Genomic DNA, 18,222 nt, shown 5'->3' with positions numbered 1-18,222 from the left:
CTGGTTCTCTGGGTTTGGATATTTTAACCACGGTGTTTCATTGTTTAATTCCTGCTACTCACTGCACCAGCAGTCCTTCTCTTGTTACAACACCACACACACAGAGTTGTAAGTCTTCTGTGCCCTCCCTGTGGCTGTGGGAAGTTGACCATTGGGTAACTGTAGCCTTTTATTTATCTTTGATGTGGTCTTTGTTGTCTTGCTATTTGTCTTTCAGATGTCAATATACCTGACATTTCTACTTCATTGCGAGGGTGAAAGTGTTGAATGTGTTACTCTCTGGATACCTTTGTTTCCTTTAGATTAGCCCTAATAAGAATACTTACATTTTACCATTTATGATTAATATGCTCAAATAGTCATGAAACTTCAGAAATACATACACACATATAAATAGCATAACTGTGTTTGATCAGGTCCCTTTTCACAAGGAAACATGGCTAGCTGTGACTGCAGGGTACCGGACTCCCCCTCAGGCCCTTCCTCCTCCCAGGAACTTTTGAACCTACTGGTCAGTTGTGCAGCCAGCAGAAGGGTGATTGTCTTGGTGGTTCCCAGTTACCACGTTTCATGAAAGACCCTGTCAATACCCCACAGAAGCTGTACCAAGCTCACTCCTTTGCTGCATGTTAAAGACCCTACTTTGAGATACTAGCCTGCAGGAGTCAGGCTTTCTCAGACCTGCTGCCCATGGATAACTTGTTTTACTGTAACAGTCAGGGTCGTGACCAGAGGATCTGCTTATGGGATTTGGCAGAAGGACGGACTGCAGTGATGGATTCTGTCTTTACGGAGAATGTGGGATTCTGCAGATGCTCTTTGTTAATGGTGGCACAGGGACGCTGGCTAATGGCCATGGCAGCCAAAGCCCTGGAGGAGGTAGGAAGTATCTTTTTTTCTGGGAGATTGCTTTTGGTTTTGAAAGGAGATAGTTGAGAAGGGGAAACTTCACTACTCTGAAGTTCTCTGCTCGAGAGAGGGCAGAGCAAGGAGCCTTTGGGGGTCCTAATCACTAATTTTACCTCCCAGAAAGATGACTGAATTCTATAACTCAAGCTCCGATAACAAGGATACCACCCCAATATTGTCTAACATGTAAGTATTCGCAGCTGCTGCTGATCTTTCACGTGCAGGAGTTTTTAAAACTCCTCTGATGCTGCTCAGTACTGTTGAAGGGGAACAAGAGTTTTTGTGGGAACTAATGGTCAGAAAGTCTGTCATCAGGTGGAGGTACTCATCTTCCATCTGAAGCTGAAAGTCGTGCTTGGTGAGAGGAGGGGAGGTGTAGGTGATTTGTAATGCAATACATGGTCTTTCACCCCAGGCTAATTCTTTAACTGGTACTTTGGCTGGAAATAGTTGGATCACTATTAGCAGCCAGAGGTTTGCTCAGTATGAGATAATTGTAGGGTGCCTTTCAGTTCCTACTGGGTAAGTCCACATCTAAAACCCATGATCACAGAGTCACTGACTGACAGCTTTGTTGTCAGTTTCCTCTTCTGCTTTGGAGAAATCATAGTTTTGTTTTCTTTGAAAGACTATTTGAGGACATCACACAAAAATTAATTATTTCAAATACTTGACGTCAAAATACCAAAAATATTTAAAAAAACCCAACTGGCATAAATATGAAAAGAAATATTGTTGCTAATTTCAAGGTCAGATGCTTTTCTGGACTATGGGATACAGATCTTGAAACTGAAAGTTGCATATTTTATAGATGAAGTAATAAGTGGGAATGGTGCCTGTATTGTAAGAAAATGTGAATTTCTTATTATTCAGAACTTAAGCAGATATTTAAGTACTTTGTTGGCTAACAGCCAGAATGTTCAGCCTTTTACAGAACTGACCAAGCCTGTAGACACAACCACTGTACCAGTAAATACAACCATTCCTGTACCTTGTTCTGATCAGACAAAGGCCTCTCTCCATTTTACAGCAGTGCTCATAATACTTCAGTTAAAAATAAAACAACTGACAAGTGCGTTCTTGTGTCAGCCAGAAAAGAGTTTTTGTGTCAGGCAGAGAGCACAAACACACACATTCTGAAAATGAACAACTGAATAACCGCCTGATCCAAAGAGAAGGTGTTTACCCCGAAGTCTCTTACAACTCACCTCTGTTTTATTTTCATTTCTGTCCTTGGGCCCTGCAAACTGATAGTGATTTGCTGTCTCCTGAGGTAAGAGTTCCACTCTGTGTATGAACCTTAACATTAGAACTGTGTCGGGTTTCAAGACATTCACAAAAGCTCCTATAATATATAGTGCTTCCAAATAGGCAGCACTGTGTGAGACACAGTGCATTTGCAGCTTATGATTAAAATTAAGACTTAATAAGTGTTTATGCTTGGCTGGTGCCCAAAAAAAGAGTAATTTTGTCTTAAAGCAGGTTCAGTCCATAAATAATGAGATCTGAACAGGCATTTATTTGTTCATGATTGCATTTAAATCACCAATTATGAGTTACATGCACTTTTCTTGCCAATTTGCCAGAAACATGTTAAAAGCTTTATTAATGTGAAAAAGAAAAAGGGTGTGTTTCCTTGTGGCCAGTTTTAGCCACCCAGGAACACTATTAACCTCAGGCAAAGGCAAATCTTTCTCCTATTAAGCAAAACCAATATAAACACAGAACTTCAAGTTTTAGGTTACAGTTGTCAAAATATATGAAATAGTATTTATTTCTAAGGCTCAGTTGCCTCTAATGCAGACAGTCTCTGGAACTGTCAATCTAACACAGGCAGCTCATGCCTGCTGGCCTTCTGCAGAAAGCTTTTCTCATCTTTGTGCTTTTCTTTGCCCTTTGCAAGCCCAGCTGAAGCCCTTGTACCAGTTTGTCCATTTTTAACCAAGGTAAAGTGAAGAAGATAGGATTTTTTTTCTTTTAACCCACAGAATTGTGTTTATCACAGAACACTTACCCTTCCTTATTACGTAAAAGTTACAGTTTCAGTGTTGTCTTCGAGGCAATGCCCTTTGGAGGGCCAGTGATGAAAGATGCAAGATGAGAGCAGGTCACCATATTTATAGCCCATTTCCTGCAATAGCTGTCTTGGTCATTATGTTGATAGCAAGAACGTTGCCAAGAGAAAAGCATCTTTTGTTAAGAGTGTAGCTCCAAAGAACCAGAATTCCCAGATGATTAAACATTGGTCTGTTCATAGTTTTGGTCTACATCTTCGCTGTAGCCTCCATTCCTCAAATCTGGAAGATAGTTTCCTGCCCCACTGCTAAGTGGCTTTAGGAAGTGTATATTGTGTTTATCGACTTGCACTCCTAGAGTGCAGCTGGCTTTTGGCAGGCTAGCTGACAACCCCTAGAAATAGGAAGATGTTCTGGCAAGCTTTGAACTAAAGGTATGGGATTGGAAAGCCATCGCAGCTGCCGTGGTCCTGACTGATGGCTCCCAGAGGAGCCATATTTGTCTAATACCTCATCTCAGATGCTTAAGGAAATTCGCGTGACTGGGGCTGTCCAACAGCCCTGTTGGGCTTTTGCACATTCTGAAATAGCCCAGAATGGTTGGTGGTGCTGGATTTATAAAATGTTTTAAGTCCTTTAATTTTATGAGATAATGCAGACCATTGTTTATTTAACTAAAATAAAAGATCACCTTAGTGATTAAGTATGCATGTGAGAAATGGCAGCAAGCTTTTGATACCTAAGAACTTCTATTTCTCCATAGTTCCAGGCTGGAGAATCAGCCCATAGTGAGACACTGCTGTGTCAATCAAGAGACTCAAAACCTTCCCGTGCCAAATTGCAAAGGCAGACTCCCCTGATCTTGCCTGCCGTCATCCTGGGGTGGAAATGAGCTACTTCCTTGGCAGAGGAAAGACTTGCCCAATGCTAAAAAAAGAAAAAAGATGATCCATAATTCATTGCCATCAGTGCAAGTAACAGTGGAAGCTGCTGAGTAGACAGAGAGCAGGTGTTTAACACAACATTGTCTGACCCTATTCAAAGCAGGGTCAGACAGTGTTGTGTGGAACATAATCGTGTGCCATCCCCACTCCAGCCTGCATTAGTAAATTCTGGTTTACATTTGTTAGTGAAGTCAGTAAATAAAAAATCCACCTTTGATATATACATAGTGCCCATGCAAGCTCTGTGTTACCATGACAGAACAGAGGATACGGTGCAAGTGTCCGCGAGCAAACATAACAAAAAATTAGCCACAGAGATGGAAAAAAGGGCAAGGGAGAGGAACTGGGGAAGTATTTTCAGATGAAGCAGTCTGCAGTATCATCTACTGTACGCACAATATCATCTGCTGTACAGAAAGAACACTAAGACAAATTGACTAGAAGGGGGAAAGAAGAGGATGTGTTCATTCCAGCAGTTTTGTCTGGTCTTTCCTAAAACAATGACTGTATTTAGATAGCTGTAGATTCCCCTACATTTCCAACTTAACATGCATTCCTGTTTCCTCCAGACAGTTTTTACTGGAAGAGCTTATACTAACCTTAATCACCTTAAAAGACTTGTGTTTTCAACAGCAGAATTTTGACCTGGAGCTGGACCAAATACTCTTGTTTTCCTGATGTCAGGTTCAGGTTTTGGAGCTGCCATCCAAGACGTCAGTCTGTACCTTGAAGCCAGAGGCGGGTGCCAAGCTGGGCATGCCCATGTGTCTGAAGTTATGGCAGGTAAGGGAAGAGTGCCTGCTAATTGTGAAATGTTTTCCCTGTGATTCATTTTATATGAAGCACATGAATCTTTCTTCACTTGGATTTTGATTTATTATCAAACCAATCAAGTAATTATACTATTAAAGGGGGGAAAGATTTGTGAACATCCTTAATGTAACTTTCAGAGCTCTCCAAGCTTTAATGGAAGATTTGCAAATGCTCAGGAAAAGCTTTGTATCCTTAGGATAGATACGGTTTTTGCATCAATCAAGAGGAAAATGAGTGACTTACCAAAGCTGATTGTTTGATATGGTTTCTCACTGCATTAAGAACGATGAGAAATTATTGGGTTACTTAAAAACAGCAATTTTAATGGCAGGTTACATTCACTTCAATGCCCTCAGGACAAGGAAGCATTCTATGAACATTTCTATTCCAGGCATACAATAGGAACAGTATTTATGGTGGTTCTGCTTTGAACAAAAAGGTAAATAAAAGCAGTTAGTGGAAAAAATAAAACCCTAAACATATTTGCAAAGAATCAGCCCGTTCTCTTTATGGGGTGCCTACAATGGAAGCCACATAATACAAAAAGGTGGCAGTAGAGGGAGGAAGGAGATTAGGTGATTGGCTGTAAAAACGAGAGAGTTGGTGACAAAGCGGATTCCCAGTTTAATCAGTTGGCTGATTCCCAACCACATACTGTTACAGGACTGCATTGCCATCCGAGCTGATGTCAGGTATGTTATTCCTGCAGGTTCATCTGAACATTTATATTGGTTTCAGTCGAAAAAGTTATCAGTCAGTTGTGAATTTGAGGCCTTAGTGTCCTTACACAAGGTCCTGGAGTGACTGAAGCCTAGAGGAATTCAGACAAAACTAGGAGAGGCCACAGTTCAAGTCCCTGTAATGCTGTAATTAAAAACTAGGAAAGAAAATGAAATAGACTGATTAGGCTTTTATTAAACAGAAAGTTTCTCCTAAAAATGCAATCAGTGTTCAGTGCTCAATGAAATGAATGGGGCTTTCTGTCTCTGGGCATTTTTTAATAAGGTGAAGATAACTGAGGAAATGATCAGTGTTGAAAATTTTGTTGCCTTTATAAAAAGTCCTCTGTCTTGCTGTGTTTTCTACATGCACTAATATTGCTATTGCTCTAGGAAGCAGAGCAGGTGCAGAGTCTTAATTTTATGTAGGTTTTAATTTTGTTGCCAGTGGGGATAAAGCGGGGAACTGGGAAAAGGTAAATTATTCCATGCAAATTCTAGCTTGGGAAAGTCACTGCAACTTCCTAGACTGCAGCAGGCCAGGGTAGATAATCCCTCACAGTCTCACAGCAGGGCATGCTCTTTTACAAATGAGTGCAACTCGGTTTAAAAGTGTGGGGGAGGAGAATACTCTTAAAGGCAAATAATTGTTTGTGGTATACCAAAGTGATGCTCTGCATTCTGTTCTGTGGTTTCACTGGAAGTGGCACACTGAGTAACCCTGTAACCATAAAAGCAGAGGAACACAAGCTAACCCAGCTGAAGCCCTTCCTGTATAGAGGCCATCCAGGATTCCTCTGTGCATTATTGTATTGGGCAATATAGACATACCCGGGAGATGAGCTCTCCCCAACCCATCGCCTGTGGGCAACGTGTTGCCTAACAGATTATTTGATGTTGCTTATGGCACAGTAAATTAACAAGTTGAAACAGAAGCTGACATGGAGAGAGCCACATAATGGTCTGAAGGAAGCATGCTTGTGGTTGTTGCCCAGCAAGAGTCTGGGGGCTATGGCCATGTATTGTATTGTTCTGCATGCCAATAAACAAAGATCCGTGTACCAGGGAAACTGCACTTGACCAGCAGCACAATGAATTAGAAACGTTACTATAGAGCAGAAGGAAATTGAGGCTTAGGTTAGGCTTGTAGATTAAGCCTCACCAGCTTAACCAAAGCAGTTAAAAAGCTTGTGGCTGTTTATTTTGTTGTTTTGAAGCTTTTCCCCCTTGTTTTACTAGGTCTGTCCTTAAATGTATTAGTTTGTACAACAGGTTTTTGCCTTGTGAATGTTCATATTCCTAAATACTTTGTGCCTTCAGCTTCACACCTTCCTGCTATTACTAACTGGGTGGAGCAGGATTTGCAAGAGTAAGAATAGGCTTCCCTTAAATTTTTTGCACTCCTTGGGGAAGGCATCATGTTGCGTAATGGTGCAAAAAAAAATGCAACAGGAATAATACATGTAGAAACTGGAAATGCAGAGTTATTACTTTATATAAACTACAGCAATTATTGCTGTTGAGCTGACAGCAGATCACCTCCTCTTCCTTCCTTGACAAGTATCCAAATGCAACAACAAAGTGTTCTGCTTAGGAAGAACGATGATTTATATTTTCATTTTTCCACTGAAACAGAACATGAATGGAGAAGACTTTTCACCAGAAGTGTCCATTATTAGCAACTGAAATAAACAGGCTGTTGTGAAACCACTGCCTGGTGAATCCAGGCATCAGCTTGAGAGGTTCCCCGATCTTTCAATGGCTTTATTGTTTAAGTTCAAGTACATGTACTTATCAAAATACTGCACTTCATACGTTACGAAAAGTTGGGAAGAAATAGTGAGGAGACCTTCAGTTCATAGAAAACAATACTTGGCTTTCAAAATAGGCCAGTCTTAAATCTCACTTGCAAGTTACTGGGTTTCAAATCTAAGCTAAGATACCCACAGCACCAAAAAACCCAACAACAAAAGGTTTTGCTTCGCTTTTCCCATAATGCTGAGCACTCACTCTTGTCTTAATGAGGGTTATGAGCACCTATGAAAATCTGCTGTCTGGTGCTGAGTAAGGCAGAGGAGCTAACCCTGCCCACCCATATCTTGTGTTGCTGGCTAATGGAAGCTCTATCTGCTGCAGAGTCCCAGGACTCTGGAGTCCTGTGCTCATAGGACAAATAAGGGGGGGTGGATGTGCTATGACTTTGTTTTGCTTTGAAGGTTTTGCCCTTTACTGAATATAAATTAAACCTGGAATGTTTGTATCATTCAGATTTCTTTTTTTAACTTTCAAAAACCAGGTCCTCTTCATCCAAAATCATAGAATCCCAGAATGGTTTAGGTTGGAAAGGACCAGTTCCAACCCCCCTGCCATGGGCAGGGACACCTCACACTAAACCATATCACCCAAGGCTCTGTCCAACCTGGCCTTGAACACTGCCAGCGATGGAGCATTCACAGCTTCCCTGGGCAACCCATTCCAGTGCCTCACCACCCTAACAATAAAAAACTTCTTCCTATAATCTGAATTTTCCCTGTTCAAGTTTTAACCCTGATGGTTTAACATTAATTCATATGTATTGACATACATTCTTTGCTCTTTTTATTATTTTAGCAAATCAAAAATTTGACAGAGAAATTATGCACAGTTCTGGGCACTACAGGAGACCTTCTCTGTAAGCCTTCCTACCCAGAGCATGTTCCCAGCCTTCTCAAAGGGATCTTAAAGCAAAGAATGAGGCTCCTGCGGGATACCAGTTCAGAAAGGCAATGTAGGGGATTTCCCCTTGGCTTTCCTTCTTCCAAGAGGTAGTTTTCTTCTCCACACAGTGAGATACATTCCTCATTTAAACACTTCTTAAGGCTGTGTAAGTCTGAGGAAAGAACATGAGGCTTTTACTCAGCAGTTCTGTTACCCAGACCACCCATCTCTTGTTAGTTTAACTATCCCTAGAACAAATAGTAACCAGTGGAAGAATTGTCTGGACCATTAATAGAAACACTGAGCCTTTGGCCACTGCAGTCTGGTATCCTGCTATTGACAGCCGGCAGGTTTGAAGCATTTCATTCAGTAATGCAATATCGGTAAAAACCAAGTCTTTATAAATGTCCTTACACTTAATTTTGATTTGAATACGAAGTAAACATATCCTGAAGGATCTAAGAGTGTTTGGAAAGAGCTGAATAACCTGGATACATTTCTTAGACGTGCCTGCATGAGGTGGTTGTAATCCCAATGTTTGTTTTTTGGTGTTTCATCTCATACCAAAGAAATAGCTGGCATTAGCAGATGCCTGTTTTGTAGTTGCTTTGCATTAGGGATTTGCATCTTCACTCACATACCCAGTTACTGCTTACAGGGTCATTAGTCTTTTGGCTGGGGCAATGATGAATATTTTCCTTAAGTGTGACATGTAATCCAGTAATGTTCCTTTCTTTGAGTTATTTCAGAGGCTTAAATAAATTAGGTGTCTGCCCAGGGTGCCATGGCCCTTGGCCTGTGACATCATTAATCAAAATAGCTCTCAATTGGTTACAGTGGGACTCGGGCGCCTGTTAACCCCTTGGTGACTCACCCAGAGATTCCTTATGGGAGGTTCAGTGTTTACCTTGAAGCACTGGGTAATTGATCCCTATGTGTAACCCTACACTTGGCAGTGTGAAACTGGAATCTTTGGGCATGGCACTTCTTTCAGTGTCCATGTGGGTTTGTATAGCTTGATAGTAACTCGCTTGCTCTAGGAATTTTTTTCAAGGAGCACAAAGTTCAGGCCATGAAGTAAAGCTTCTGGAAACTTCAGGCAGCCTTTCTTAAGGTGCTGTAGATGGCAACAGTTCGGATTTTCAGAGAGAAATTTTCTCTGTGTGTGTATATATGTCCATGTTAGATACATACATGTATGTGTGTATATATATATATATATATATACACATACTCTTTATGTGTAGATATAAAAATATGTGCACATCAGCAGTTACTGAGTAACACTTTGTGTAAACGGATGGACTATGAAGCTTTGACATTCAGACTTGTAAATTTCTCACTTGTTCACCAGTCAGCATTTCCATTTATTTTCTTGGTGCTTGGACTAAAACTTAACCTGGGGGTGATCATTTTCCTAACAGACTATTTACTTTTCAAACAATTTTGCTTTTCCCTTGATCAGCTCAGCGGTGATTCACAACCTTTGCTTTTGGCTGGCTATGAAGATGGATCAGTGGTCCTTTGGAATTTGTCAATGGGAAGAGCATTGAGCCAACTTGCTTGCCACCAGGAGCCAGTGATGAGCCTTGACTTTGACTCGGAGAAGGCCAAGGGGATCTCAGGCTCATCTGAAAAGGTGCTTAGCATCTGGAGCCTCAATGAGCAACAGAACCTCCAGGTCAGGATCATTGGCCCTCTAGTGTCATTTATCCCACTTTGCACTAACAGTTTGATAGACTAAAAAAATATTTAGTCATGAAGAAGAGTTGTTGCAGATCTCTAGCTAATTAATCACAGACTGGTTAGAATGTCTGTGCTATGTGACTGGACTTAGCACAAGATGGTGAGGATTTAAAAAAAAGGCAAAAAAAACTTGTCTCACATGTTTCTGGTTTTACCAAAGTTGCAACAGGCACACAAGCCCAGCATTACTCAAGCCATTGCCTCTGTATCTTCATTTATCACGTTAGTAGTGTTCAGCTCTCAGAATGTCCTAAACATTATAAATGAGTTACAAAAATGAGAAACAAAGGATTGATTTTCCAAAGGTTCTGCTTGGATGGTTAGAGCTTTATTTCCAGTGTGGGAAAGACAGAAATATTCCGTGACATATTTCACAAACAAAAAGAGTAGGCTAGTACAGCTAGCACTGTGAGGTTTAGGCAGCCAGCATCCTTTGGCACCTTCAGAGCCTCAGCTGGAGGCAGAGAAAATCAGTTCATTGGATATATCAGTGTGTGTTTGAGCTCTGCATACCTGGAATGGCTGGTTTAGAGGTCTCACGATCACCAATTCATTCTATGCTAGTGAATGGCAATAAATGTTGCTTAATCTAGACAACATTATCGAGTCTTCCAACAGTGCCAGGGGGTTAAGTAGGTTTAACTAGGTGTGGAAATGAAGTGCATAAATAAAAATTAGTGCTCATGAAAATTAAAATGGCCCATGCATAGCCTCTCCACTGCTGAGTGCTTTACCCTTTTGTAAGTGGCAGCTGTCCCTTGAACATCCATTGCAGAGTACCCTGTATGCCCCATCCCATCTTTGAGAGGACAACTGCTGGATACATCAGTCTATGAAAGAACAGTAATTACTCTTGCAGCTTTTTATGGACATTTTTTAGGTAGTGTGGCAAGTTAATGCTGTTTCCAAATGGTGCTACGGGAAGAAAAGCAAGTGCTTGGGCAGCCAATGATGACTTGTCACCTTGGGGCTGTGGTGAAGGTGTATAATCTGCTGGGCTTCACCACAGCCTAAACAAGCATATATGGAGCGGTAGGGCATTGAAATCCCGGTATATGTAACGTAAATGCATCCAACTGAGATAAAGTTTGGAGGACACAGCACTCACTAGGAGAATGTCTGAATTTTAATAAGCAATACAACGTGTGGTAAAAGAGGCACACTAGTTGCCAAGTAAGTAGCAAAGGTATTCTAAGCCAATGTGATAGAGTTTTAACAAGTCTGATACACAATTGTCATGGTTTTGGGGGTGGTTTTTTTCATGTTTTCCCTCCCCCAGCCTTTCTGTCACTACTCAAGGAAGCAGAAGAAAGGTTAGCAGGTAAGTCCCAGTAAGAAACTTGGTATTGAGACTAGTCTTCTGAAGCCAAGGTGTCAGAAACCTGACATCATGACAGGCTTCTTAAAGCTTCACATACTCTGGTGTTAATATAATCCTTCATAGTAATTATACCAAAGCTTTTTCCCAAATTCAAAGAAAATATTGTTCTCCACAGCACATTTCAGTTATCAGTTACCCATAATGCAGGGATACAGGTGTGATTCATGGGGAAAATAAACAGGTTTTCACCTGAAATATTCCAGGTATTGTTTTCCACAGGGTATTCATGTTCCCAAGAGATGTCAGATTAGTTACATCTTCAGTGCATCACACTCTGCAATAGTAGCTTTTCTCAGAATAAATTTAAATGCCAAGTATTATAAACTGTAAGTAATGTTTCTGTGCTTCACACAGAATATGAATGCCCTAATAAAATGCATCTTTCATATGAGCACTAGAGATTGTCAAGGACATAGATTAAGGTTTTTTTCCACTATTGCATTAATAATATAAACCAGATGGGGATTTTTTTCCCTGACATTCCAGGTACCTGAGGTAATGGTAGATGTTGGAAAGCCACTCAGTGGCACATTATTTTTATTCTAAAGGTTTTAATAAGTAACTGTGGTGCAGAGCTATCTGCCGGTGGAGAAATAATGACGCAATGATGGTTCTTCAGCTCTGTTTTAAGTGGCAATGTTCCAGTTTGTCAATGAATAGATGATGAAGGTAACTTCATAGTTTATTGCTATGGGGAAAGTTTGGTGTATTGTCTTCTACAAGAAAGTTGCTGAAATCATCACTGTCAACAAATGACTGGATTGATTATGAGCCTTCTAATTTGGACAAGATAGTGTAATAATGTGATGATGTTTGCAGTAGAATGTAGGAGGTAAACAGCTTCTGCAGGTGAATAAACAAAGCAGAACTGAGAAATCTGATAATCACAGGAGCTCCTTTGTACAGAAAAAAACTCTATAAGTGGCAATGTAGATAAGTGCACAAGTTTTGGTGGTTGGGTTGCTGAGGCTTTTCCCTCAAATGCTGAAGCTGAGGCTACTGCTATCTTGGCTATTCTTCCTAATAAGAACAGGGCTTAAAGACATGGTTTGGGTGTAGAAGAGGGAAGGTTGGGATGAAAAAGAAAAAAAAAGAAAAGAAAATAAAATCTTGTCCCCCTGTGTTAAGGAGGGGACAGGAGGACGGTTTCTGTTGGCTTCAGCCTGTCAAAATACCTCAGTGCATCTGCTAGTAGATGCAAGTTTCCTTGGTCATGACTGGCTTAAAGTAGCTCACCTGTTTTTACCTCTTTGTTTTCTTAATTACAAGCTGGTTTTCTGGTTAGGAAACTGTGTTGGTTTGCATTCGACTACAGTATTTGCCCATAAGTGACTGGATGGCACCAGTCCTGGCAGTAGGATTTCACCTGGCTGCATATACCTTGAGCAAGTTGTTCTACTTTGTTTGTTTTTCTCTCTCACCTCTTGTATTTGCAGATCATGCACAAATGCCCACTGTTCCCTCATGTTCCATAGCCAAAAGGCATCACCATTATAGGCTTCACTTTCAAGCTGTAGCTTGCTGATGACATGCAATTTCTCCCAGTCGCCCTGATTTTGCTGTATGGCTCTTGCCCACATAATGACAGTAATGATGGGAAGCACCACACCCAGGATTGGTTATAGCCATTAGCTAATAATCTGTTACACAGTAAGGCCCAACTTACATGTGCCAGGCTGGTGACGTGAGTAAGAAATCCATCCCTTGCCAATATGCATACGCCAACAACAATCCTGCTGAAGCCACACTGCAGTAGCCTAACTGGGGAGCATACATACCAGCAAAAAGTACAGGTTTTGCAGTAGCAACTCCACAAAAAGGCCCCAATACAGCCTCCTACTGCTCATCAGTATTACAGTTCAAATGATCTCTAATGAATATATCCTTTTTAACCCTGTGCCAACTATGCATCATGGACTATCCTCTGAGGAGAAAAGCTGTTTAGCTCTAAAACATACGTGTCAATTCCTTCTCACTTCAGAAAAACAGCAAATACCACATAACTTATTAAAACATGCACTGAATTATACTAGGCTTTGGTACAAGATAGCTACAGATTCAGTCTGAAATAGATGGTGGCATTAAGATGTCATTTTCAGTTGTGCTTATAAATAACAGCACTTCAAGGTCCGTATGCTCCAAAGGCGTCTTCCACACTGGAACAAAAGCTGGACTATTTCAACACAGATGCACTCATGGGTGCATCACACTGGTGCCCACACTGCCTGTGCTTCAGCAGCAGACTGCTGACTAATACAAGTTACATGAGGTGATCACAGCAGAAGTGTATTACATTGAGCTTCAGGAGAAACTTATGTCAGTGAAGTGGAAACTTTTCTTTCGAAGGGCTAAGTCCTGTGCAACCCCTGTGGCTCCTGAAAGAAGCTAAAGGCCTTCCAATTTAATTGTGCCCCTCAGAAACTTGTGGCTCGGTAGTCCCCAACAGTAACAAAAGGCTTCCAAGATTGAAATCAATAACTTGGTCATAATCCCCTTCTTGGAATTTGGTGTAAATAGAAGTCTCTTGGGAGGGAGTACTAGAAATACAGATTTCCTGACACTGTAACCTAATTCCTGGAAGCATTCCTTTCTCAAGACTGTTGTAAATGCTACCACAGCTTACTGGTGTTTTTGTGAGGGGCCACAGTAGTAGAAACAAGTAGCAGGTAGTTTAACATCAGCTCAGCATGCGAAACACTACAAAGGCAGGGAAAATACCTGGCCGTAGCACTGAACATTGCAGCTCATGCAAGAGTAGCTTGAAAAGCAAAGGTATGTAGTCTGGTTTTCAAACCTTGACTCTAAGCTTCACCTGTGACAGAATATAAATACCTTCAAATGCAGTATAAACTAAAAATATACAGACGATGCTGTTATTTTTAGAGAATGTTGCTGGAGAGAGATAGGATCAAATTAAGATCTTTTCCATCTCTGCCTATAATTTTTCATCTGCCATGTGGTGAAAAGCTCCCTGCTACCTGTGTGATAGCAATGTATACTGCTGGTCACTCTACCTTCTAAAATCCCCCCAGGTTCCTTTTTCTTCTGTTTTCATAGAATCATAGAATACGTAGGGTTGGAAAGGACCTTAAGATCATCTAGTTCCAACCCCCCTGCCATGGGCAGGGACACCTCACACTAAACCATATCACCCAAGGCTTCAATTAGAGCTCATCTCTTAACTTTCTCACACAGGTTTACAAAACACACAACCTTGTCAACGCTGGTATATCTGATATCACCATCCGTCCAGACAAGAAGATTGTAGCAACAGCAGGGTGGGATCATCGCATCAGGATCTTTGGCTGGAAAAAACTGAAGCCCTTAGCAGTGCTGGACTATCACACAGCAACTGTCCATTGTGTGTCCTTCTCCAACCACAAAAACCCCAGGGAGAGACTACTGGCAGCTGGCTCGAAAGATCACCGCATCAGTATCTGGTCAATATATACTCAGACGTGACGTGTTCTGCAGTTTCAGGGACTAGGAAAACAAGATTGGTGAAGGATTCTTTACACTGTAATTCAAACCTGGATGTGGAGAACCGGTAAAATGTGTTTCCAGGCTGAAGTGAGAGTCCTGGGTTAATTCTTATGCTGCTTGTTCAAGCTGCAAGTTTAGTTTTCCAGAGAGAAAATGGATTTTTAAAATCTGTAACATGCAGAGCAAGGCCAATCACAAATGAAGACACAGAACAAGTCACTTTGAGTTCTGCTACAGGCTTTAAAATAGCTTGCCTTTAGCAGGTTACTGAAATAACTGGTGCCAATATCTTTGCAAAAAAGGACTGGAATCCCTCAGACTGCCATAGGGGCGTAATATAGAGCACAGGATCACAGAATGGTTGGGGTTGGAAGGGACCTTCAAACATCATCTAGTCCACAACCCCCATAGGCAGGGAAGTCTGTTTATAGGGCATTTATGTATCCAAAAATCTCTATCAGTGTAAAATGTCACTCGTTCTTGAAAATTTATACCCATTAAACCACCTCCAGTGGTTTCTCATTGTCAGTTACTTTTTGTTGCCCATAACTGAAAGGCTAGCAGAACCTTGATTTGTTCACGCTTCTGTCAGTTTCTAACTTAAACCAACAGCCAGGAATGTGACTAGGGACGGCCTTTGGCATTTATGAATTTCATTATGTCTCCTGTCACCTCGACCTTCATAATTAATCACAAGAAAGGGGTAAAAAAAAAAATCCTCCCCTGCACTGCACTGCAAAGCTATGTAAAGCCTTTCAGAGCCAGTGCTAAATCCTTTCCATAGACTGACTAGCTGAAGGGTTTAAACTCAGCAATCCAATTAGCGCCCTTCTCCTTGGAGAGTTAGGGGTAGGTCTCAGCATGGCAAGGCTGGGATTCAGCTACACAACTCCCATTAACATTTAGGGGAATTGCATGGATAAATCTTTATCCACACAGGGCAAATGGCTCCATTAACTTGCCAGCTCTATAATCATTGAAGTTGAAATTCATCCAATGAAGGGATTTGTTTGAATCACGAAGCAACATTTGTATTCTTTTAAACCGTACACCAAACTCTTAGCAATAGACATACATAAGTGATCATGGATATCTCACTGTTGTATTTGCTGACAAAGCTGCAGTTACAACTGCAATTACCAAGGGCTGGTTTGTTGAAAAGGAGATGGCCTGGAAACTAGAACTCGGCTTTACAGCCTGGAATGTTCTGTGTCCAGGCTGTGCACTGTTGATACTTTACCAGAAATACTTGTTTCTGCCTCTGTACAGAGCTGAACATGAAAAAAAAAGTCAACAGAATTGTAGTGAACAGCAACATCAAATGACTTTAGAAATTATTTCAGGGAAAACATAGAAGCAAATTAAGGTCGGGGTCTGCTACCCAGCTGTACTGTACAGGCAGAGAATACTGTTGGACTAAAAGTCTTAAGCATCCAGCCCATTGTTCTTTCCATTAGACACAGAAACAGGATACTATTCCCAGGCTTTCAGAAATAAAACTTGGCCTTACACATTTTGGAGTGTGATGGCACTTTAAATAATGCATTTCTTTGATTATTTCTTTACTGTTCAGTAGCTGCATGGAGGATCACATTGCAGTTGAAAGTTAAAGCCTGATTTTGAGTGATCCCGAGTCAAGGGGACGTGCTGGTGTTCATTACATCTACCAGACAGAGTTGCATAGATGGTAAGTGCGTGCTCCATCATCCACCCCCACCCAGGAGCCACCTACACTGGACACAAGGCTCCAGCCAGCAGCCTTATGGAGTGAGGCAGGGGCCTTATAGGCAACCTGCTCCTGGAAGAAACCTTTTCTTCTTTTTCCCATTTCCTAAAGTATGTCAGAACTGACGTAGAAAAATAAGCAAATAAATATGGAAAACATTGTTGTGTGTGGTCCAGGGACCAATCACAGAGAGTTTGCAAAGGGATTTCCTTTTGGCTGTCCTGTCTCATCCTACACCACACATGAAGCCTGTCAGGCAACCTTGAGATTGGTGTGCCCCTTCTGCGTGGGCCTCTTGAAACAGAACTGAGTGAAATTGTGCTGTATGAGAACAATCTCACAATCCATTAATTTTTAAAGGCCTCAACTCAGTGGACACATGCTGGGACTTTGGTCTCTTCTCCACTTAGATTATAGATAAATCAGTTAAATATTTAATTAACTAAGTCCCCATTTCTCAGGAGAATGCCCTGCCCTGTGCTTTAACCTGTGCAATCACTACACCTTCTGAATCAACAGCCTTGAAGTGAGAGCTGATGATGGCTTATGCCCTAAAACGCTTTGTCAAGCTGATGGTTGGGCACTGTCCTGGAAGGCTGGAAAAACCAAATCCAGGTCTGCATCTCCTCAAGCACAGACCTAGGTGTCCTTTATCTCCGGCTTCAGCTCTGAGGTACAGGGTTAGAGGCACAGCTGCTATTGGGATTTTGCATGGATCAAAGCCAAGAACACCTTGAGATTCTTGGTACAACAGACATGGGACTGCTCACAGCTGGAACCAAAGGTGCCTTTGGCCTATCTGAAAAATGTAGCTTCTGAGCACCACTTCAATTGCCACAGCTTAGCACAACAACAACAAACCAACCAACCAAAACACACACAAAACCAAGCCAGAAAAAAAAAACGCACAAAAAAAGACAAAAAAAACACCAAAAAAATCCCAACCAACAACCCCCCCCCAAAAGAAACCCCAACCACCAACACATGGTCAGTCCCTACATTGTGAACCCACACTCCGTTTCCTCTCTCAGCTGCGCATCCCAGCTATTAAAAGTTCCTTCTTCCCTCTTTTCCTAATGGACTGGGAGCTGCTGTGCAGTGGCCCTTGGTGTAGGTGGCTGTAGATCATGCCAGTATTCCAATTCTCCATGGCAGCAAATGGCAGCCTACACTATTGGGCAATTTCCACAGAAGAGAGCTGTAGGCTTAATGCTCCTCCAGCAGAAAAGCAAAGGGAACACAGAGCTCACCCATCTTGGGCAAATGGTTACTGTAGGAAATGAGAAGAGCCAAGCCTGGTCCCATCAGAGAAGTGATCACTCTTTCCTCTTATCCTTCTGACAGATAAAGGCAGCTGTGCCATCAGAGAATAGTGTAAGAGGTGAGAAGCCAGTTTTAAGACTGGAGTGAGGACTGAGGTGCAAACCTCTTCAGCATTTTGGAGCAGCTCCATGCTCAGCACACCCCTCGTTCTGAATGCCAGTTATGAGCACCTAACACCACAGGGACACAATGAAGCTCCAAGGCATTGATGCAGCCTGGCTTCTGCTCCTGGCACGCTGGCTGGGGGCTGGCTCACAGCCACCCCACACAGTTCTAGACCTTGCATCCCAAAGCAGTACACAAAATGCATCCAACTACCGCCCTTTGCTGGGGTTAAATATTTATATTTGTCTGACTAGGTAATTTAAACATAAACTTCGTCATGCAAGCATAAATTGAAAAGGAGGGCATGAACTGCAGCTGGAATCCTACTAGCAGGCAGGGACAGAGGGAAAGAGTTTCATCA

General features: G+C 41.7%; 1 protein-coding gene across 2 annotated transcripts in view; it reads left to right on the top strand.

Moving 5' to 3' along the window:
• Positions 1-16,245, top strand: part of GNB1L (G protein subunit beta 1 like) — a 43,576-nt gene extending 27,331 nt beyond the window's left edge. The window contains exons 4-7 of one of the 2 annotated variants that reach the window (XM_034068377.1): positions 717-879; positions 4,553-4,651; positions 9,563-9,778; positions 14,420-16,245. In XM_034068377.1, the coding sequence (XP_033924268.1) occupies positions 717-879; positions 4,553-4,651; positions 9,563-9,778; positions 14,420-14,686 (745 nt within the window). In that variant the 3' untranslated portion in view covers positions 14,687-16,245. The remainder of the gene's footprint in view (positions 1-716; positions 880-4,552; positions 4,652-9,562; positions 9,779-14,419) is intronic. The other variant, XM_005147744.4, reaches the window with a different exon arrangement.
• Positions 16,246-18,222: the final 1,977 nt, after the last annotated feature.

The sequence above is a fragment of the Melopsittacus undulatus genome, chromosome 12 (genome assembly GCF_012275295.1).
Source record: "Melopsittacus undulatus isolate bMelUnd1 chromosome 12, bMelUnd1.mat.Z, whole genome shotgun sequence".
Taxonomy (NCBI): Eukaryota; Metazoa; Chordata; class Aves; order Psittaciformes; family Psittaculidae; genus Melopsittacus; species Melopsittacus undulatus.
This window is presented reverse-complemented; position numbering and strand designations above follow the sequence as displayed.